The sequence below is a fragment of the Entelurus aequoreus genome, linkage group LG06 (assembly GCF_033978785.1).
Source record: "Entelurus aequoreus isolate RoL-2023_Sb linkage group LG06, RoL_Eaeq_v1.1, whole genome shotgun sequence".
NCBI classification, from domain to species: domain Eukaryota; kingdom Metazoa; phylum Chordata; class Actinopteri; order Syngnathiformes; family Syngnathidae; genus Entelurus; species Entelurus aequoreus.
The window spans coordinates 14,571,619-14,594,848 of record NC_084736.1 but is presented as its reverse complement, the minus strand read 5'-3'; the positions used below and the strand labels follow the sequence as shown (position 1 = coordinate 14,594,848).

The following is a 23,230-nucleotide window of genomic DNA, read 5'->3' as shown; positions in this document are numbered from 1 at the left end:
GGGAGAAATTTTCGGGAGATTTTCGAGAGGGGCATTGAAATTCGGGAGTTTCCCAGGAAAATCGGGAGGGTTGGCAAGTATGACTCGGAGATGCAACTGCTCTGTACTTCTCCCTACGTCCGTGTACCAATCCGTATGGCGGCGTTTTAAAAAGTCATACATTTTACTTTTTGAAACCGATACCGATATTTTCCGATATTACATTTTAAAGCATTTATCGGCCGGTAATATCGGCAGTCCGATATTATCGGACATGTCTAGTCTTATGTGTACGGATGTATACCGTGTACCGGTTCCAAATTGGGTCGGTCCAGGAAAACCGTTAAGATTCTGGACTAATTATACTGCTATCTGTATTTTTTTTTTATCCAGCAGGCCGCTACGATGTACGGGTAGATGATAATCAGCTTGGAGTAATCACAAATAAGGAAGCAACACCACTCAAAAGTTTGTTACAACAATATTCCCTCATTGTCCTCAAAATCATGCATCATATCAGTATCAAAATGTCAGTTTGAGGAGAACGCCACCTAACTCACGACTGCCACTACAGCGCTTCATCAACCCGACCAACCTCTAAGGCAGGGGTGTCAAACTCATTTTAGATGGGGGGCCACATGGAGAAAAATGTACTCCCAAGTGGGCCGTACTGGTAAAATCACGGCACGATAACTTAAAAATAAAGACAACTTCAGATGTATTACTATTTTTATTTAGCAAATGTTTTACTTTTTATTCGACCCCTTTCACCGTATTGCTTTTGCACTATCTTGTTCAGCTCATTCATTGTTTATGTTCTTTGTTTGTTGTTGGGTTTTTTTGTTGTTGTTTTTTGGTTTTTTTTGCTCTAAGCTTTTTTAACCTGTAAAGCACTTTGGTTCAATTTAAAAGTTGTCGTAAACGTGCTATATAAATAAAGTTGACTTGACTTGACAGATTTGTTTAAAAATAGTACAAGCCTATTCTGAAAATGTACAAATCATAATGTTGTTGGGTTTTTTGTTTTTTTTACACGTTGCTGTTAATAGTATTCTATCTTTATTTGTCATTATTTATACTTTCTGAATAAATTATGTGATAATGTTCATCAGTCAACTCATTGGTGTTAATTTTCAATCTATCAAGATTAGGGCTGCAACTAACGATTAATTTGATAATCGATTAATCTGTCGATTATTACTTCGATTAATCGATTAATAATCGGATAAAAGAGACAAACTACATTTCTATCCTTTCCAGTATTTTATTGGAAAAAACAGCATACTGGCACCATACTTATTTTGATTATTGTTTCTCAGCTGTTTGTACATGTTGCAGTTTATAAATAAAGGTTTATAAAAAAAAAAAAATGTAAATTAAAAAAATTAATAAATGAAAATTGCCTCTGCGCATGCGCATAGCATAGATTCAACGAATCGATGACTAAATTAATCGCCAACTATTTTTATAATCGATTTTAATCGATTTAATCGATTAGTTGTTGCAGCCCTAATCAAGATAAAAAAATTATATCAAAATCCAATTACAGGATGTTATTTATGTTGTTTGATCATTTTTCTCGACTGGTGCACTAACATCATGTGGTTTATTTTGTACATATGTAGCATCATCTACAAAGATACAAATAATTGCTATTGTGACATCCAGTGGACACATTTAGAACAGCAGTTTCTTTCATTCAAAAATTTCAGGTTAATTTTTATACGTTTGACATCCCTGTTCTAGACTAATGTTACTGCTATCGGTATCTTATTTTTTTATCCAGCTGGCCGTCGTCAAGTGCCGCTACGACGTACGGGTAGATGATAATCATACTTGGAGTAATGACAAATAAGGAAGCAACACCACTCAAAAATTTGTTACAACAATATTCCCCCAGAGTCCTCAAAATCACGCATGCTAATAAAAGTTAACTTACGACTGCCACCCGACCGTCCTCTAAGGCAATGTTTTTCAACCTTTTTTTTTGAGCCAAGGCACGTTTTTTCATGGAAAAAATCCCGAGGCACACCACTGGCAGACCAGCAGACTCAGTAGCCAATATTGACGATAGAAAGTGGTTCTCATCCAATACCTGACAGGATTGTTCAATATTTATCCATACCATAATCATAACGGCGTTTGAGACGGCGTGGCTCGGATGGTAGCGCGGCACAGCCAGCAACTTCCGGGTTCGATGCCAGCTTCCGCCATCCTAACCACGGCCCACCTATCTCCCAGTGGCACCTACACTGGTGTACAAAAGTGCAGGACTCTCTTGAAAATGAGATTCTAAATCTCAATGGGACCTTTCCTGGGTAAATAAACATTAAAACAGTGTTTTTCAAATTATGTGCCGCGGCACACTGAGATATTGTCTGGTGTGCCCGTGGGAAATTATGCAACGTCACCTAATTGGTCCAAAAAATTATTTTTGCAAATCAATAATTATAATAATGTGCCGTTGTCTAGTGCAGTGTTTTTCAACCTTTTTTGGCATGTAAAAGGTATGTAACGCTTAAACCAAAAATGAACAAAAGGCAAGTCCCGTTAGGAAAAGGCACTGAAGCATAGGGATGGCTATGCAAAACCAAAGTAAAACTGAACTGGCTCCAAAGTAAACAAAAACAGAATGCTGGACGACAGCAAAAACTTACAGCGTGTGGAGCACAAAGTACATCCGTACATGACATGGCAGCCTTGATTGCGGAAACAAAGCAGGTGCGGGCAATAGAACTCAAAGGAAGGTGTGACACCAACAAAACAGGAAGGGTCACCAAATTAACAGCGCAAGACAGGAACTAAAGCACTACACACAGGAAACGACAACAAAAACTCAAAATAAGGCACGACAACCAGGTGGAGTTTCATTTTTTAACCTTTTCTGCTGGTGGTGTGCCTCCGTATTTTTTTTTTTATGAAAAAAATGTGCCTTGGCTCAAAAAAGGTTGAAAAACACTGCATTAAAGGCCTACTAAAATGATTTTTTAAAATTTAAACGGGGATAGCAGATCCATTCTATGTGTCATACTTGATCATTTTGCGATATTGCCATATTTTTGCTGAAAGGATTTAGTAGAGAACGACGACGATAAAGTTCGCAACTTTTGGTCGCTGATAAAAAAAAGCCTTGCCTATACCGGAAGTAGCGTGACGTCACAGGCTGAAGGACTCCTCACATTTCCCCATTGTTTACAATGCAGCGAGAGAGATTCGGACAGAGAAAGCGACAATTACCCCATTAATTTGAGCGAGGATGAAAGATTCGTGGATGAGGAACGTGAGAGTGAAGGACTAGAGAGGCAGTGCAGGACGTATCTTTTTTCGCTCTGACCGTAACTTAGGTACAAGGGCTCATTGGATTCCACAGTTTCTCCTTTTTCTATTGCGGGTCACGGATTTGTATTTTAAACCACCTCGGATACTATATCCTCTTGAAAGTGAGAGTCGAGAACGCAAAATGGACATTCACAGTGACTTTTATCTCCACGACAATACATCGGCGAAGCTCTTTAGCTACTGAGCTAACGTGATAGCATCGGGCTCAAATGCAGATAGAAACAAAATAAATAAACCCCTGACTGGAAGGATAGACAGAAGATCAACAATACTATTAAACCATGGACATGTAAATACACGGTTAATAATTTCCAGCTTGGCGAAGCTTAACAATGCTGTTGTTAACGACGCCATTGAAGCTAACTTAGCTACGGGACGGCGGCGGCGGGGGGCGTTGTAGCTTTCGACGACACCCCGGCCGCCATCAGAGTCGGCAAGAAACATATATTTCCCCAAAGTTACGTACGTGACATGCACATAGCGACACGCACGTACGGGCAAGCGATCAAATGTTTGGAAGCCAAAGCTGTACTCACGGTAGCGCGTCTGCTATCCATCTCAAAGTCCTCCTGGTTGTGTTGCTGTAGTCCGCCGCTAATACACAGATCGCACCTACAGCTTTCTTCTTTGCAGTCTCCATTGTTCATTAAACAAATTGCAAAAGATTCACCAACACAAGAGTCCAGAATACTGTGGAATTTCGGGATGAAAACAGAGCTTTTTTGTATTGGATTCAATGGGTCCGAATACTTCCGTATCAACCACTGACGTCACGCGCATACGTCATCATATCTAGACGTTTTCAACCGGAAGTGTGGCGGGAAATTTAAAATTGCACTTTATAAGTTAACCCGGCCGTATTGGCATGTGTTGCAATGTTAAGATTTCATCATTGATATATAAACTATCAGACTGTGTGGTCGGTAGTAGTGGCTTTCAGTAGGCCTTTAAAAAACATTTTTAAAAAAATAACCATCCATGCGTCACTGATTCTCTTATCTGAAATTAGACCCACAACGCAATTATTTACCTGCTGCCACCTACTGATATGGAAGAGTATTACATGGTTACTCCACTGTGGGCGTTAACGCACTTTTTGTGTCTTTTTACGCATTGAAATCAGAAAGGACGCGCATTTGTATTTATTTTTTTATGGATTATCACTTTCCGCCAGCGTTTTTAAAGATCATACCTGACATATTTTTTGTCTCTAAGTGTGGGGTCTGTAACAGATTTTTTGAAATTGTTAAGATTAAGAACATATTTGTGTGTACCAGTTAAGAATGACTCACTACTTTCTCCCTCCGACAGAGCCGCAGCCCTCGCCACTCCCAGTCCACCCAGTCTGGCCTCGCCGACCAGGCCACCAAGCTCTCCTACGCCTCCGCCGAATCCCTGGAGACCATGTCCGAGGCCGACGTGCCCATCGGCTTCAACCGGATGAACCGGTTCCGCCAGAGCCTGCCGCTGTCGCGCTCCGCCAGCCAGAATAAGCTACGATCTCCAGGTTGGCATTTAGCACTCGCTATTGGCATGATGGAGTGGGGGCAAACGATTTTATTGGCGTAATTAATATTTCCTTTTATTATATCCTTTTATTTCATCATACGGTGAAACCTCGATTTGGAAACGTATTTTGTTCTTGAACAGGTAAATGGAAAAGCTTGTATATTTAACCTCTAAAGCAGGGGTCACCAACCTTTTTGAAACCAAGAGCTACTTCTTGGGTACTGATTAATGCGAAGGGCTACCAGTTTGATACACACTTAAATAAATTGCCAGAAATAGCCAATTTGCTCAATTTACCTTTAAGTCTATGTTATTATTAATAATTAATGATATTTACACTTAATTGAACGGTTTAAAAGAGGAGAAAACACGGAAAAAAATGACAATTAAATTTTGAAACATAGTTTATCTTCAATTTCGGCTCTTTAAAATTCAAAATTCAACCGAAAAAAGAAGAGAAAAAGTAGCTAATTCGAATCTTTTTGAAAAAATTAAAAAAAGAATTTATGGAACATCATTAGTAATTTTTCCTGATTAAGATTAATTTTAGAATTTTGATGACATGTTTTAAATAGGTTAAAATCCAATCTGCACTTTGTTAGAATATAAAACAAATTGGACCAAGCTATATTTCTAACAAAGACAAATCATTATTTCTTCTAGATTTTCCAGAACAAAAATTTTAAAAGAAATTCAAAAGACTTTGAAATAAGATTTACATTTGATTCAACAGATTTTCTAGATTTGCCAGAATAATTTTTTTGAATTTTAATCATAAGTTTGAAGAAATATTTCACAAATATTCTTCGTCGAAAAAACAGAAGCTAAAATGAAGAATTAAATTAAAATGTATTTATTATTCTTTACAATAAAAATAATAAATTTACTTGAACATTGATTTAAATTGTCAAGAAAGAAGAGGAAGGAATTTAAAAGGTAAAAAGGTATATGTGTTTAAAAAAAATCATTTTTAAGGTTGTATTTTTTTCTCTAAAATTGTCTTTCTGTAAGTTATAAGAAGCAAAGTAAAAAAATTAATGAATTTATTTAAAAAAGTGAAGACCAAGTCTTTAAAATATTTCCTTGGATTTTCAAATTCTACTTGAGTTTTGTCTCTCTTAGAATTAAAAATGTCGGGCAAAGCGAGACCAGCTTGCTAGTAAATAAATACAATTTAAAAAATAGAGGCAGGCTGGTAAGTGCTGCTATTTGAGCTATTTTTAGAACAGGCCAGCGGGCGACTCATCTGGTCCTTACGGGCGACCTGGGGCCCGCGGGCACCGCGTTGGTGACCCCTGCTCTAAAGGCCTTAGTGGCCACGTGCGTGGACAGCACCTTTTAGCTCTTATTTCCAAAATTGTGTACACTACTGAATTGGGGTCTTATGGCCACTTATGTGGACACTTATGCTGCCATCTGGTGGTGTCAGAGGAGTATAACATACAATGGAATTTGGGGGAAAAAAGTGTAAAAATCTAAATTTGCATGTCACTACACATGAAGTACACGTTTGTGTACTTATGGACTGAGTACATCATATCAAAAGATGATTTTTAGTTTTTATTCTAATTAGGGTCCAATAAGCCCAAATAGCAAAGAGAAATAAAAAAAACATGTAAACAAACAGCTCGGGCCTTAAGAGGTTAAGCAAATTTTCTGCATAAGAAAATGTGCCGTGCCAGCAACTCGAGGGTTCCAGGTTCTTTACCCACCTGCTCCTAGTGCCACCCACACTGGTTTAAATGTAGCTTAAAGATGGGTTTCACTATGTAAAGCGCTTTGAGTCACGAGAGAAAAAGCGCTACATAAATATTATTCACTTCACCTTACATTTGTAACACAATATAAAGAAAGGGCTGTACAGTATCGTATATCAGACAAAAATAACAACTCTCTCTTCAATAACAAAGTCAAAACAACAACTAACATATTTTCCGGACTATAAGGCGCACTTAAAATCATGTTTTTCCCCTCAAAACCAGACAGTGCGCCTTATAACCCGGTGCACCTAATGTAAGGAATACGTTTGGTTGAGCTTACCCACCTCGAAGCTATTTTATTTGGTACATGGTGTAATGATAAGTGTGACCAGTGGATGGCAGTCAAACATAAGAGATGAGTGTAAGCTGCACTATGATGGCAATATGACTCAAGTAAACAACACCAACATTTTAAATGTTCCATTGAAAATATAGAACATTACACACGGCGCTCAAAAATTAATCAAAATGTTTTAGTGCGACTTTGGTAAGCTATGAAACCGCACCGCTTGATGGATTGTCGGTGCATTAAACATACGAATATTATTATGGTGTGTTTATAAAGTAAGACATGTTATCTGGCGTTTTGTTACGCAGTTATATGCAAAACCAACTTTTCTTACCTGCTGATCTGTATTTGGGATCTGCATAAATCCTGAAAATTTGCACGCGTCCACGCCGACACCGTAGTCGATAAGCTTCTTCTTTTTCTCTATCTTCTTGTTATGGGACATTCATCCGCCGCTGTTGCCATTTCTAATATAAAGTAGTGTAAAGTTCTTACTTACATCTGTCAGTAAACTCGCCATGAAAGTGCTAAAACATACCGGTGTAGTGAGTTTACATTATTCACTCAAGGAACTTTAGTTATTAGAGTTCCGGTTGGACGGGTTTTCACGGGACACATTTCTGGTGTGGTTGTTTCCCAATGAGGAGACGCTGCTCCGTTATTGATTGAAGTAAAGTCTGAATGTCATTAAAACAGTTAGCTCCATCTTTTGACACTTCTTCCACTCCCGTCCTTGCACGCTACACCGCTACAACAAAGATGACGGGGAGAAGACTCTGTCGAAGGTGAGCCACGTAAATAAGACCGCCCACAAAACGGCGCATCTGGAAGCGACTGTCAGAAAGCGGCACGAAGAAGATCTGTACAACATCATCTATGCAACATTTTGACCAAAGAACCACCATTACATGTTATGTAGACCACAAGGAAGTGTTTTACATTTAGAAAAAAATAATAATAATATGACTCCTTTAACGTGCCCTATAATATGCCTTATATATGAAAAAAGATCAAAACTATTCATCGGCAGTGCGCTTTATAATCCGGTGCGCCCTATGGTCCGGAAAATACGGTAAATTAACTGTCCTCTTCTACAACCACCCTGCCGACACGTACACCTTTACTGTCACTAGCCCTGTGGTGCACTCACAGTTGGAAATGACAAAACTCCTCAAATTTAACCGCCAGGTGGCTACAATGATTGGGAATGAAAAGTTAAATCCTTTTTCTACCTTGTCGGTTAATCTTCATGGTGTGCAGCAGAAGGAAGGAGGGGGGTGAGGCAGTGTCGACAACGCTGTGGATACTTCCTGAATGTTTCAAACCACACATCTATTTGTTAATTATTTCTTTATAGACAGACATAATTTTGTATTACATTATTGTTTCTTTTGTTAATATCAGAGTCCGTTCTGCAAAAGGTAATCCCTAGAAGCACACACAATTTATGGACAGGGACCCACAGTTAAAATCATAATATAATATACAAAATACAGTACAATACGATTCCTTTCAAAATCTACCCATGTACAATTTCATACCAACCTACCGACAGGTTGACATTTATAAAAAAGGAATCTTTAAATCCACCAAATCAGTCCCAATATCCTATTATTCAAATTTGATTAAAAGGTTGCATCTTGAAGATCTGGGATAATCTCATCATACATACAGAGGTCAAGACCAAAATGATGCGACCAAAGTGAATTCCTCAACCATAAGGGGTGTGCTAAATATACTAAGCATATCGTCACAATAAATTTTGCTTAAAACACTTTTTAAAAATGTTTAAAGAATGTGATTATTTTCTAAAGTTATCAATCTCATTCGAGATCATTGGCCCTTTACAGGCCAGACTCTTAATAAAGGTTTACTTCTAATATTATAACTATAACATGAGAAGAAGAATGTTATAGATAGAACAACATTATATCTATAACATCTATACCTACATCGCTTGCCCATTGCTTTCTTTGGACTCATGTTAAGCTTGCAAAAGTTGAAAAATGTTGTAAAAAGGCTGAAAAAAAACACTTTAAAAAACACAAAATAGCACAGGAGCTAACACTCCGCTGACTGAATGAGCACTGGCAGTCCGATAATATCGGACTGCCGATATTATCGGCCGATAAATGCTTTAAAATGTAATATCGGAAATTATCGGTATCGGTTTCAAAAAGTAAAATGTATGACTTTTTAAAACGCCGCCGTGTACACGGACGTAGGGAGAAGTACATAGCGCCAATAAACCTTAAAGGCACTGCCTTTAAGGTTTATTGTAAGTAACAATAATATATATAATAATAATAATAATAATAAGTAAGTAACAATAATAATAATAATGTCTAAGAACATTCAGCCAGAATGTTCTTAAAGCTCGTCGGGAATAAAAAAGGGGAAAAAAAACTTGCGTGTTCTTCCCAGTCACATAATATCTACGGCTTTTCACACACACACAAGTGAATGCAATGCATACTTGGTCAACAGCCATACAGGTCACACTGAGGGTGACCGTATAAACAACTTTAACACTGTTACAAATATGCGCCACACTGTGAACCCACACCAAACAAGAATGACAAACACATTTCGGGAGAACATCCGCGCCGTAACACAACATAAACACAACAGAACAAATACCCCAGAACCCCTTGCAGCACTAACTCTTCCGGGACGCTACAATATACACCCCCCGCTACCCTCCCAACCCCGCCCACCTCAACCTCCTCATGCTCTCTCAGGGAGAGCATGTCCCAAATTCCAAGCTGCTGTTTTGAGGCATGTTAAAAAAAATAATGCACTTTGTGACTTCAATAATAAATATGGCAGTGCCATGTTGGCATTTTTTTCCCATAACTTGAGTTGATTTATTTTGGAAAACCTTGTTACATTGTTTAATGCATCCAGCGGGGCATCACAACAAAATTAGGCATAATAATGTGTTAATTCCACGACTGTATGTATCGGTATCGGTTGATATCGGAATCGGTAATTAAGAGTTGGACAATATCGTAATATCGGATATCGGCAAAAAAGCCATTATCGAACATCTCTACTGGCAAGTGATTGGGCCCGTCCACAATGGCTGCGCTGCAGGCACACATAAAATGTTCGTACACTAAGACAAGGTTCGTATACCACCGCATATTTTTACTTGGTCTGTGGTTCGTAAATCTAAAAGTTTGCACAATTACGGGTTTCGTAAATTGAGGTTCCACTGTATGTGTTTTTTATTTTATGTATATATTTTTTCAAACAAGTTCCGTGAGGCGGGTCCACACCCAAAAAGACCAAGCAGCCGATGTTAAAATATGTATCATTTTTTTAAAGACATATTATTGAGATTATGATGAAGAAACTTGGGCCAGTTCTGTCGATCTATGCGCTCTATGTCTATACTAACTTGTCTTGTCTCTAACTGGTCTTTCTTTGCTTTTGTGTGTTTCTTTGTGTTTGGACCGCGTCTCTACCAAGATGAATTTGCAGGTTAGTCAGGTGTCAGACACATGCAGTACAGTCTTTCCTTGTCTTATGCAGCATTTAGTACACACTCACTGTTTACATTTGTAACGCAGAATATACAAACCCTGTTTCCATAAGAGTTGGGAAATTGTGTTAGATGTAAATATAAACGGAATACAATGATTTGCAAATCCTTTTCAACCCATATTCAATTGAATGCACTACAAAGACAACATATTTGATGTTCAAACTCATGAACTTTTTTTTTTTTTTTGCAAATAATAATTTACTTAGAATTTCATGGCTGCAACACGTGCCAAAGTAGTTGGGAAAGGGCATGTTCACCACTGTGTTACATGGCCTTTCCTTTTAACAACACTCTGTAAACGTTTGGGAACTGAGGAGACACATTTTTGAAGCTTCTCAGGGGGAATTCTTTCCCATTCTTGCTTGATGTACAGCTTAAGTTGTTCAACAGTCCGGGGGTCTCCCTTGTGGTATTGTAGGCTTCATAATGCGCCACACATTTTCAATGGGAGACAGGTCTGGACTACAGGCAGGCCAGTCTAGTACCCGCACTCTTTTACTATGAAGACACGTTGATGTAACACGTGCCTTGGCATTGTCTTGCTGAAATAAGCAGGGGCGTCCATGGTAACGTTGCTTGGATGGCAACATATGTTGCTCCAAAACCTGTATGTACCTTTCAGCAATAATGGCACCTTCACAGATGTGTAAGTTACCCATGTCTTGGGCACTAATACACCCCCATACCATCACAGGTGCTGGCTTTTCAACTTTGCGCCTATAACAATCCGGATGGTTCTTTTCCTCTTTGGTCACGACGTCCACAGTTTCCAAAAACAATTTGAAATGTGGACTCGTCAGACCACAGAAAACTTTTCCACTTTGTATCAGTCTATCTTAGATGAGCTCAGGCCCAGCAAAGCCGACTGCGTTTCTGGGTGTTGTTGATGAACGGTTTTCGCCTTGCATAGGAGAGTTTTAACTTGCACTTACAGATGTAGCGACCAACTGTAGTTACTGACAGTGGGTTCCTCAAGTGTTCCTGAGCCCATGTGGTGATATCCTTTACACACTGATGTCGCTTGTTGATGCAGTACAGCCTGAGGGATGGAAGGTCACGGGCTTAGCTGCTTACGTGCAGTGATTTCTCCAGATTCTCTGAACCCTTTGATGATATTACGGAGCGTAGATGGTGAAATCCCTAAATTCCTTGCAATAGCTGGTTGAGAAAGGTTTTTCTTAAACTGTTCAACAATTTGCTCACACATTTGTTGACAAAGTGGTGACCCTCGCCCCATCCTTGTTTGTGAATGACTGAGCATTTCATGGAATCTACTTTTATACCCAATCATGGCACCCACCTGTTCCCAATTAGCCTGTTCACCTGTGGGATGATCCAAATAAGTGTTTGATGAGCATTCCTCAACTTTATCAGTATTTATTGCCACCTTTCCCAACTTCTTTGTCACGTGTTGCTGGCATCAAATTCTAAAGTTAGATTATTTGCACAAAAAAAAAAAATGTTTATCAGTTTGAACATCAAATACCGTATTTCCTTGAATAGCCGCAGGGGCGTTAATTAATTTAAAACCTCCTGTCACTCCTGCGTTTACCGGAAACCGGCGGGATGGCCGTGCATGCGGTAATTATTTTAAAACCTCTTCTCACTCCGGTGTTTACCAAGAGGAATCCATAAAATTTAGACGTGCGCTTTGAGTGTGATGTAAGCATACCATCATGAAAAGCACATTTAAAAAAAACTTTATTATGGTCTTACCTGTACTTATAAATGGCGTCCATTTGCAGCTCCTTCTGACCAAAAGCATCAATAACTTGTTTATAGAAGTCTTCATTATTTTCTTTTTTCCGTTTTAAAAGTCTCTCTGTCTCGATGGAGATATTCCTTTAATTATTACCTCCTGCTTCCATTGAAAGTCCAGTTTAGAAAACTGTTTTATTTTAGATACCGGTATGTAATCCTCCTTGTTAAAAGGAAGAAAAAAAAATCTCTTGCTGCGTGTGTTCACTTCTTCTGCAGTACCGGAAGTCGCAAGAAGGATCACTAGCGCGGCAGCGCCCTCTACCACCAGGAGGCGGGAGTCATTTAATGACTTATACAGTATTTCACACACGCAGCTACGGTATATTAATAAAACATAGCTGCTTACTGTTCTCTTTAGCATACTGTACCGGTATTCAATAGCTTGGACCTTAAATCCTACTGAATAGCTCTTTATCTTTTTTCCTTTGTGCGATTGTAAACTACTGAAAGCAGCTTCCTCCATTTTGAAAATGAGGACAGATGCGTCACTCGTGACGTAACGAATTTGACCCGGTGGAAGTTCTAGCCATATGCTAAATATTTTGCGAAACGAGTTTGACCCGGTGAAAATTATAGACATGCGATAATAAAATTAATATTTTGCGAAACGAATTTGATCCGGCTTCAATAATAAACCGGCGATAAGGCCAAGCATGCGTTAATTATTTTGAGGAACGAATTTGACCCGGCAGTAATTCTAGACGTGCGAATACTATATTCCCTGTGCCAATTCAAGGAAATACGGTATGTTGTCTTTGTAGCATATTCAACTGAATATGGGTTGAAAATGATTTGCAAATCATTGTATTCCGTTTATATTTACATCTAACACAATTTCCCAACTCATATGGAAACTGGGTTTGTACCAGGCTTTTACATTTTTTCGGCTCCAGACAGATTTTTTTTTTTTTAATTATCGGTCCAATATGGCTCTTTCAACATTTTGAGTTGCCGACCCCTGCGCTAATCAGTAGCATGCATATGGCATATCCAATGTTTATTATCATCGAGCTGGCACATTTTAAAAAGTAGAGCCTCATTTACTTATTAAAACATTCACTCACATCAATTCAGTGTCAATAAAAAACTTTGGTATTAAAGACACAAATTAACCTCCATAGATTCACATCACAATCAAACAGCTCAAGTCCAATACTTATAGTGTAAACACTTTGTAGGACTCAACAGAAGACAAGACCGCCACATTCAACCTAATGGCAAAGACTACTTCCTGACTACTACAAAAACTGAAATGAATACTTGCAAACACGACTCAGAAGTGTAAGAAAACAAAATAGAGCACAGTTACCACCTCAGAGTTAAATGTTATAAGTAAGTAATAAAAACACACGGACTAGATACTCCGCAGCGTAGCTCGATTGGTAGAGCGGCCGTGGCAGCAACCTGAGGGTTCTAGGTTCGATCCCCGCTTCTGTCATCCTAGTCACGCTGTTGTGTCCTTGGGCAAGACACTACACCCACTTGCTCCCAGTGCCACCCACACTGGTTTAAAAAATATATATATATATATAACTTAGATAATGGGTTTCACTATGTAAAGCGCTTTGAGTCACTAGAGAAAAGCGCTATATAAATATAATTCACTGCACTTCTTGTGCCCGTGAAAAATATTGATCGATATGGCAGCCGTTTTGTCCTTTATAGAGGAAATGTAATGCATTATAGGTTTTTTTTAATCTCTTATTGTTCTATGTTATCACTTAATCAATGTTAATTACGTTTAATGTGTTTAAACACTAAGCATATTGTGACCCCCAAAAAACGTAATTTTAAAAGTGTGTATGTATGTATGTCCCCCCATCTAATTAAATATAATTGTTTTTTCAGGCGTGCTGTTCCTGCAGTACGGCGACGAGACGCGCCGCGTGCACATCACCCACGAGCTGAGCAGCCTGGACACGCTGCACGCCCTCATCGTGCACATGTTCCCCCAGAAGCTGACGGCGGGCATGCTCAAGTCGCCCAACACGGCCATCCTGATCAAGGACGAGGCGCGCAACGTCTTCTACGAGCTGGAGGACGTGCGCGACATCCAGGACCGCAGCGTGATCAAGGTCTACCGCAAGGAGCCCATCTACGCCTCCTACCCGGCCGCCGCGCATCTGGCCAACGGCGACCTGCGGGTAATTGTTATTATTCATATTGTTAAGAATTATACCTTGTCCTATCACATTCTTGGTCAATCAATACACTTGGTCAATCCCAAATTCTTTCAGATGACATATATGTTGAGTAAGAAGGACCACCAAGACAGAATAGCAATATTACCGAGTTTTACTAAAGCTTTAGGAGACCAGCCCTTACAATGCGATAATAGCAGCAGCAAGAAGCGGTCTGAAAATCAAATGGAAAGGCTCAGCTTATTTAGTACGAAAATAGCCCCTCCCGCCCAAAAAGAAATACAGCCTTTATGTTGTAAACCACAAGTGTCAAACTCAAGGCCCGGGGGCCAGAGCTGACCCGCGACATCATTTTATCTGGCCCGCAAACACCTGGAAATGATACGTGTCAATAAAGTACTTAATATTTTCTCACTAAATGTAATGGATTGTTTTCATTTTGACATAAAAAAGATATGTACTGCTTGAAATTGCATGCCTTTTAAACTTTAATAGTATCCATTATTGCATCAAATATTACAGTATATTATCATACTTTCCAAACGTTTTTGTCTAAATAAAAATAAATACTTTTAATATCTGCTTGATTTATGATTGTACAGCAAACTACCCATCAAATTAATAAAAATGACAATGAATTTTACGGTGTTCTTTACAGCATATTGAAAAAAAACTACCTTTTTTTTTTGCGTTGAAATTCTGTTGACTGAGCTGCCATATTTTTACTGTAAAATCTTGTTTTTTAACGGTGGAGTACTGTAACTGGAAAGACGGTACATTTGTTTTTATGGTAGAAAAACTGGCAGCTAAGTTGCCAGAATTAAAAAAAGAACTTGTACTGTTTTTCCATTAACAATATAATGTTATAAAAACATTGCGCATCTGGCCAACGGTGACCTGCGGGTAATTGTTATTATTCATATTTTTAAGAATTATACCTTGTCCTATCACATTCTTGGTCAATCAATACACTTGGTCAATCCCAAATTCTTTCAGATGACATATATGTTGAGTAAGAAGGACCACCAAGACAGAATAGCAATATTACCGAGTTTTACTAAAGCTTTAGGAGACCAGCCCTTACAATGCGATAATAGCAGCAGCAAGAAGCAGTCTAAAAATCAAATGGAAAGACTCAGCTTATTTAGTACAAAAATAGCCCCTCCCGCCCAAAAAGAAATACAGCTTTATGTTCTAAACCACAAGTGTCAAACTCAAGATCTGGCCCGCGACATCATTTTATCTGGCCCGCAAACACTTGGAAATGATACGTGTCAATAAAGTACTTAATATTTTCTCACTAAATGTAATGGATTGTTTTCATTTTGACAGAAAAAAGATATGTACTGCTTAAAATTGCATGCCTTTTAAACTTTATTAGTATCCATTATTGCATCAAATATTACAGTATATTATCATACTTTCCAAACGTTTTTGTCTAAATAAAAATAAATACTTTTAATATCTGCTTGACTTATGATTTTACAGCAAACTACCCATCAAATTAATAAAAATGACAATGAATTTTCGGGGTTCTTTACAGCATATTGAAAAAAAACTACCTTTTTTTTGCGTTAAAATTCTGTTGACTGAGCTGCCATATTTTTACTGTAAAATCTTGTTTTTTAACGGTGTATTACTGTAATTGGAAAGATGGTACATTTGTTTTTATGGTAGAAAAACTGGCAGCTAAGTTGCCAGAATAAAAAAAGAACGTGTACTGTTTTTCCATTAACAATATAATGTTATAAAAAACAATGTAAATTTAACACAAAAAAAAACAGTGGTACTGTTTTTCCATTTACCGTAAAATCTTGTTAAAAAAAACAAACAAACTATATTTTACAGTAACATTTTGTAAATGTAAAGTTTTTACTGTAAAATCGACAGTCTACTTAAAAAAAATTATATAATTAATAATGAAATCCAGAGGCATAATCATACACTAATCGCTGTTACAAGCGTCCCTCTAATGGCAGCCATAACTGCCATGTGGCCCTCAATGAAAACGAGTTTGACATCCCTCTTCTAAGGCCTCCTCCACAAAAAGGGAGTACATTATACTCCCGGTAGACATTCCAGGCCTTCAAGGGGAAACACAGAGTTCACTAACGAACATAAGGAGAAAACGCAAAGATCACGAGAAGACACACTACATAGGAAAATACTAGCTGTTTTAAAAGTTAAGGTTAAAGTACCACTAATAGTCACACACACACTAGGTGTGGGGAAATGACCCTCTGCATTTGACCCATCCCCTTCTTCCACCCCCTGAGAGGTGAGGGGAGCAGTGAGCAGCAGCGGTGGCCGCACTCAGGAATAATTGTTGGTGATTTAACCCCCAATTCCAACCCTTGATGCTGAGTGCCAAGCAGGGAGGTAATGGGTCCCATTTTTATAGTCTTTGGTATGACTCGGCCGGGGTTTGAACTGTTGCGTCTGACCAGCCTTTCCTCCCAGGGAATTAAAGTCACTGGTCAATCCCAAATTCTTTCAGATGACATACAAACCCCGTTTCCATATGAGTTGGGAAATTGTGTTAGATGTAAATACAAACGGAATACAATGATTTGCAAATCCTTTTCAACCCATATTCAGTTGAATGCACGACAAAGACAAGATATTTGATGTTCAAACTCATAAACTTTGTTTTTTTTTTGCAAATAATAATTAACTTAGAATTTCATGGCTGCAACACGTGCCAAAGTAGTTGGGAAAGGGCATGTTCACCACTGTGTTACATGGCCTTTCCTTTTAACAACACTCAGTAAACGTTTGGGAACTGAGGAGACACATTTTGAAGCTTCTCAGGTGGAATTCTTTCCCATTCTTGCTTGATGTACAGCTTAAGTTGTTCAACAGTCCGGGGGTCTCCGTTGTGCTATTTTAGGCTTCATAATGCGCCACACATTTTCAATGGGAGACAGGTCTGGACTACAGGCAGGCCAGTCTAGTACCCGCACTATTTTACTATGAAGCCACGTTGATGTAACACGTGGCTTGGCATTGTCTTGCTGAAATAAGCAGGGGCGTCCATGGTAACGTTGCTTGGATGGCAACATATGTTGCTCCAAAACCTGTATGTACCTTTCAGCATTAATGACGCCTTCACAGATGTGTAAGTTACCCATGTCTTGGGCACTAATACACCCCCATACCATCACAGATGCTGGCTTTTCAATTTTGCGCCTATAACAATCCGGATGGTTCTTTTCCTCTTTGGTCCGGAGGACACGACGTCCACAGTTTCCAAAAACAATTTGAAATGTGGACTCGTCAGACCACAGAACACTTTTCCACTTTGTATCAGTCCATCTTAGACGAGCTCAGGCCCAGCGAAGCCGACGGCGTTTCTGGGTGTTGTTGATAAACGGTTTTCGCCTTGCATAGGAGAGTTTTAACTTGCACATACATTGGGGTGGCATGGCGTAGTGGGTAGAGCACCCGTGTCAGAAACCCGAGGGTTGCAGGTTCGCTCCCCGCCTCTTACCATGCCGTTGTGTCCTTGGGCAGGACACTTCACCCTTGCCCCCGGTGCCACTCACACCGGTGAATGAATGTTGAATGAATGATAGGTGGTGGTCGGAGGGGCCGTAGGCGCAAATTGGCAGCCACGCTTCCGTCAGTCTACCCCAGGGCAGCTGTGGCTACGAAAGTAGCTTACCACCACCAGGTGTGAATAAATGATGGGTTTTTAACATGTAAAGCGACTTTGGGTACTTAGAAAAGCGCTATATAAATCCCAGGTATTATACAGATGTAGCGACCAACTGTAGTTACTGACAGTGGGTTTCTGAAGTGTTCCTGAGCCCATGTGGTGATATCCTTTACACAGCCTGAGGGATCGAATGTCACGGGCTTAGCTGCGTACGTGCAGTGATTTCTCCAGATTCTCTGAACCCTTTGATGATATTACGGAGCGTAGATGGTGAAATCCCTAAATTCCTTGCAATAGCTGGTTGAGAAAGGTTTTTCTTAAACTGTTCAACAATTTGCTCACACATTTGTTGACAAAGTGGTGACCCTCGCCCCATCCTTGTTTGTGAATGACTGAGCATTTCATGGAATCTACTTCTATACCCAATCATGGCATCCACCTGTTCCCAATTAGCCTGTTCACCTGTGGGATGTTCCAAATAAGTGTTTGATGAGCATTCCTCAACTTTCTCAGTATTTATTGCCACCTTTCCCAACTTCTTTGTCACGTGTTGCTGGCATCAAATTCTAAAGTTAATGATTATTTGCACAAAAAAAAAATGTTTATCAGTTTGAACATCAAATATGTTGTCTTTGTAGCATATTCAACTGAATATGGGTTGAAAATGATTTGCAAATCATTGTATTCCGTTTATATTTACATCTAACACAATTTCCCAACTCATATGGAAACGGGGTTTGTAGGAAATGTGGCCTCCAAAACAACTTAGTTAAATATACCTGCTCACAGCCACTAAGGGATAATTTGAACGGGTTTTTTTTTAACAAGCGTTGTAATCCTCGCTTCATTCCTTTCTTCAACATTTCGTGTCTCTGCGTTCACGCCCAATTTCCGAGGGAACTGCAAGGCAACAATGTGGGGAAAAAAAGGCGTCGCTTCGCACGAGCTTGTAATGCAGAACTAATGAGTATCTTCAGCGAGCTAATAGTGTCTTGTTGTTTTGTGTCTGTTTGTTTTCAAAGACAATGTTTGACAGGCGGATTTGAACAGGTATTCCTCTTGGAAATGTATTTTTTTCATCTTCAGTACGCCATCTGTTGCCGCACACACACCAGAGGACAATGTCGCGCCGCTAAACGAGCATATTTTTACATTTCTGCTTCAACGATGATGACGAAAGTCCTCAGGGGGACAGATTTTTGTGGAATACGTATATAGTTATTTCCGTCAAAAACCCTGCTTAGCGACGTGTTGTGAACACAAGCGTCATTAGCACTCAGGAGCAGACAAACAATCGAGAGGAACGTTTAACATCACGCCATAATCACGCTTTGCCATCTACACAGTATCTTGGTTTTAGTGTCACAATAAAGGAACAAAGTACAAAAAACTGTTTTGTGCAAACTGCTTTAGTGAAAACCTAAAAAAAACTGCGATAAACTTGTCGGTCTTTACGCTTCTTCCCATAAGGAGGTCGCCACAGCAAATGCATGTTTCAGAGCAGGGGTGTCAAGCTCATTTTAGCTCAGGGGCCGCAGCTGAAGGAAAATCTATTCCCACGTGGGCCGGACTGGAAAAATCATGGCAAAATAACTAGAGATGTCCAATAATGGCTTTTTTGCCGATATCCGATATTCCAATATTGTCCAACTCTTAATTACCGATTCCGATATCAACCGATACCGATATATACAGTCGTGGAATTAACACATTATTATGCCTAATTTTGTTGTGATGCCCCGCTGGATGCATTAAACAATGTAACAAGGTTTTCCAAAATAAATCAACTCAAGTTATGGAAAAAAATGCCAACATGGCACTGCCATATTTATTATTGAAGTCACAAAGTGCTTTTTTTTTTTTAACATGCCTCAAAACATGGTGGGCGGGGTATTGGGATAGCGTGGGATGTATATTGTAGCGTCCCGGAAGAGTTAGTGCTGCAAGGGGTTCTGGGTATTTGTTCTGTTGTGTTTATGTTGTGTTACGGTGCGGATGTTCTCCCGAAATGTGTTTGTCATTCTTGTTTGTTGTGGGTTCACAGTGTGGCGCATATTTGTAACAGTGTTAAAGTTGTTTATACGGTCACCCTCAGTGTGACCTGTATGGCTGTTGACCAAGTATGCATTGCATTAACTTGTGTATGTCAAAAGCCGTAGGTATTATGTGATTGGGCCGGCACGCAAAAGCAGTGCCTTTAAGGTTTATTGCCGCTCTGTACTTCTCCCTACGTCCGTGTACGACTACGTACAGCGGCGTTTCAAAAAATCATAAATTTTACTTTTTGAAACCCATACCGATAATTTCCGAACCGATACCGATAATTTAGAATATTACATTTTAAAGCATTTATCGGCCGATAATATCGGCAGCCCGATATTATCGGACATCTCTAAAAATAACTTAAAGGCCTACTGAAAGCCACTACTACCGACCACGCAGTCTGATAGTTTATACATCAATGATGAAATCTTAACATTGCAACACATGCCAATAGGGCCGGGTTAACTTATAAAGTGCAATTTTAAATTTCCCGCTAAACTTCCGGTTGAAAACGTCTATGTATGATGACGTATGCGCGTGACGTCAATCGTTGAAGCGGAAGTATTCGGACACCATTGAATCCAATACAAAAAGCTCTGTTTTCATCTAAAAATTCCACAGTATTCTGGACATCTGTGTTGGTGAATCTTTTGCAATTTGTTTAATGAACAATGAAGACTGCAAAGAAGAAAGTTGTAGGTGTATTAGCGGCTGGCTGCAGCAACACAACCAGAAGGACTGAGAGATGGATAGCAGACGCGCTAGCCGCCGACCTCACCTTGACTTCCTCCGTCTCCGGGCTGCCGACCGCATCTATGATCGGGTGAAGTCTTTCGTCGCTCCGTTGATCGCTGGAACGCAGGTGAGCACGGGTGTTGATGAGCAGATGAGGGCTGGCTGGCGTAGGTGGATAGCTAATGTTTTTGGCAAAGCTCTGTGAGGTCCTGTTGCTAAGTTAGCTTCAATGGCGTCGTTAGCAACAGCATTGTTAAGCTTCGCCAGCCTGGAAAGCATTAACCGTGTGGTTACATGTCCATGGTTTAATAGTATTGTTGATTTTCTGTCTATCCTTCCAGTCAGGGGTTTATTTATTTTGTTTCTATCTGCATTTAAGCCCGATGCTATCACGTTAGCTCCGTAGCTAAAGAGCTTCACCGATGTATTGTCGTGGAGATAAAAGTCACTGTGAATGTCCATTTCACGTTCTCGACTCTCATTTCCAAGAGGATATCGTATCCGAGGTGGTCTAAAATACAAATCTGTGATCCACAATAGAAAAAGGAGAGAGTGTGGAATCCAATGAGCCAGCTTGTACCTAAGTTACGGTCAGAGCGAAAAAAGATACATCCTGCACTGCACTCTAGTCCTTCACTCTCACGTTCCTCATCCACAAATCTTTCATCCTGGCTCAAATTAATGGGGTAATCGTCGCTTTCTCGGTCCGAATCTCTCTCACTGCATTGAAAACAATGGGAAAATGTGAGGAGCCCTTCAACCTGTGACGTCACGCTACTTCCGGTACAGGCAAGGCTTTTTTTTATCAGCGACCAAAAGTTGCGAACTTTATCGTCGTTGTTCTATACTAAATCCTTTCAGCAAAAATATGGCAATATCGCGAAATGATCAAGTATGACACATAGAATGGATCTGCTATCTCCGTTTAAATAAAAAAATGTCATTTCAGTAGGCCTTTAAAAATAAAGACAACTTCAGATCATTTTCTTTGTCTTACTTTGGCCCAAAATAGAAGGAGTACATTCTGAAAACGATCACGCTACAAATAATCCTTTTGGCAAAACACTTGACGTAAGTTGAAAACTCTGAGGAAAAAAAATTGGTGCCGTTTCAAAAACACCATGAAGAACACAATGAACTTAGACTCTGTCTGTGTTTTTACAACGCCATTAAACTTGAGGCACTTCCTGTTTAGCATTCCAACGTTGGCAGTTTATTAAAAATGTTTGGAAAAGCAACCGATTGTTTTCACAAACCGCCACATTAGGGAAATCTGCATACTGCCACAACACATTCATTTATCATCATTCAAATATTGCAAATTATGATTAAACATGGTGTCAGTTATCAAAACAACACCGTAGCTTTGTGATGTGGCTTTTGTGAACAGAGCCTGTCGGGACTTAAGACCTTGTTTTAATTCTTCCACCTTCTGGAGCCTTTGTTCCGTCTCCATATTGTTGTCTTTGTCTTTGTGTTTCTTAGACGTTTCATAGTGCCTTCTTAGATTATATTCTTTCATTACGGCCACACTTTCTCCACACAGAAGACACACAGGTTTGCCTTTTACCTCCGTGAACATGTACTCTGCACCTCCCACCTTGTTTAAAACCCCCTGTTCTCATCGTCCACCTTCCGTTTAGCCATTATTATGCATATGTCAGCAGACTAAATTAGGAGCCTTTGTTTGTTTACTTACTAATAAAAGACAAGTTGTCTTGTATGTTTATTTAAGGACAAAATTGCAATAACACTTAGAAAAATTCCCGACTTTTTGACAGAAGAAAATCCCGATTTTCTGACAGAAAAAAATCCCGACTTTTTGACGGAAAAATCCAGATTTTTTTTTGACACTTAGAAATCAGACTTTTTGACAGAAAAAATCCAGACTTTTTGACGGAAAAAATCCAGACTTTTTGAAGGAAAAAATCCCAATTTTTTTCCACTTAGAAAAAAAACCCGACTTTTTGACACTTAGAAAAAATCCTGATTTTTTGACATAAAAAATCCCGATTTTTTGACATAAAAAATCCCAACTTTTTGACGGAAAAAATGACAATATGTTACTGCATATGTCAGCAGACTAAATTAGGAGCCTTTGTTTGTTTACTTACTAATAAAAGACAAGTTGTCTTGTATGTTTATTTAAGGACAAAATTTCAATAACACTTCGAAAAATTCCCGACTTTTTGACAGAAGAAAATCCCGATTTTCTGACAGAAAAAAATCCAGACTTTTTGACGGAAAAATCCAGATTTTTTTTTGACACTTAGAAATCAGAGTTTTTGACAGAAAAAATCCAGACTTTTTGACGGAAAAAATCCAGACTTTTTGAAGGAAAAAATCCCAATTTTTTTCCACTTAGAAAAAAAACCCGACTTTTTGACACTTAGAAAAAATCCTGATTTTTTGACATAAAAAATCCCGATTTTTTGACATAAAAAATCCCAACTTTTTGACGGAAAA

At 39.1% G+C, this 23,230-nt stretch overlaps 1 protein-coding gene across 7 annotated transcripts in view; it reads left to right on the top strand.

The window, feature by feature from the left end:
* srcin1a (SRC kinase signaling inhibitor 1a) overlaps positions 1 to 23,230 on the top strand; it is a 385,766-nt gene that overhangs the window by 280,673 nt on the left and 81,863 nt on the right. For 6 of the 7 annotated variants that reach the window (XM_062050045.1, XM_062050044.1, XM_062050043.1 and 3 more), the window contains exons 6-8: positions 4,630 to 4,825; positions 10,351 to 10,362; positions 14,036 to 14,331. In XM_062050045.1, the coding sequence (XP_061906029.1) occupies positions 4,630 to 4,825; positions 10,351 to 10,362; positions 14,036 to 14,331 (504 nt within the window). The remainder of the gene's footprint in view (positions 1 to 4,629; positions 4,826 to 10,350; positions 10,363 to 14,035; positions 14,332 to 23,230) is intronic. The other variant, XM_062050042.1, reaches the window with a different exon arrangement.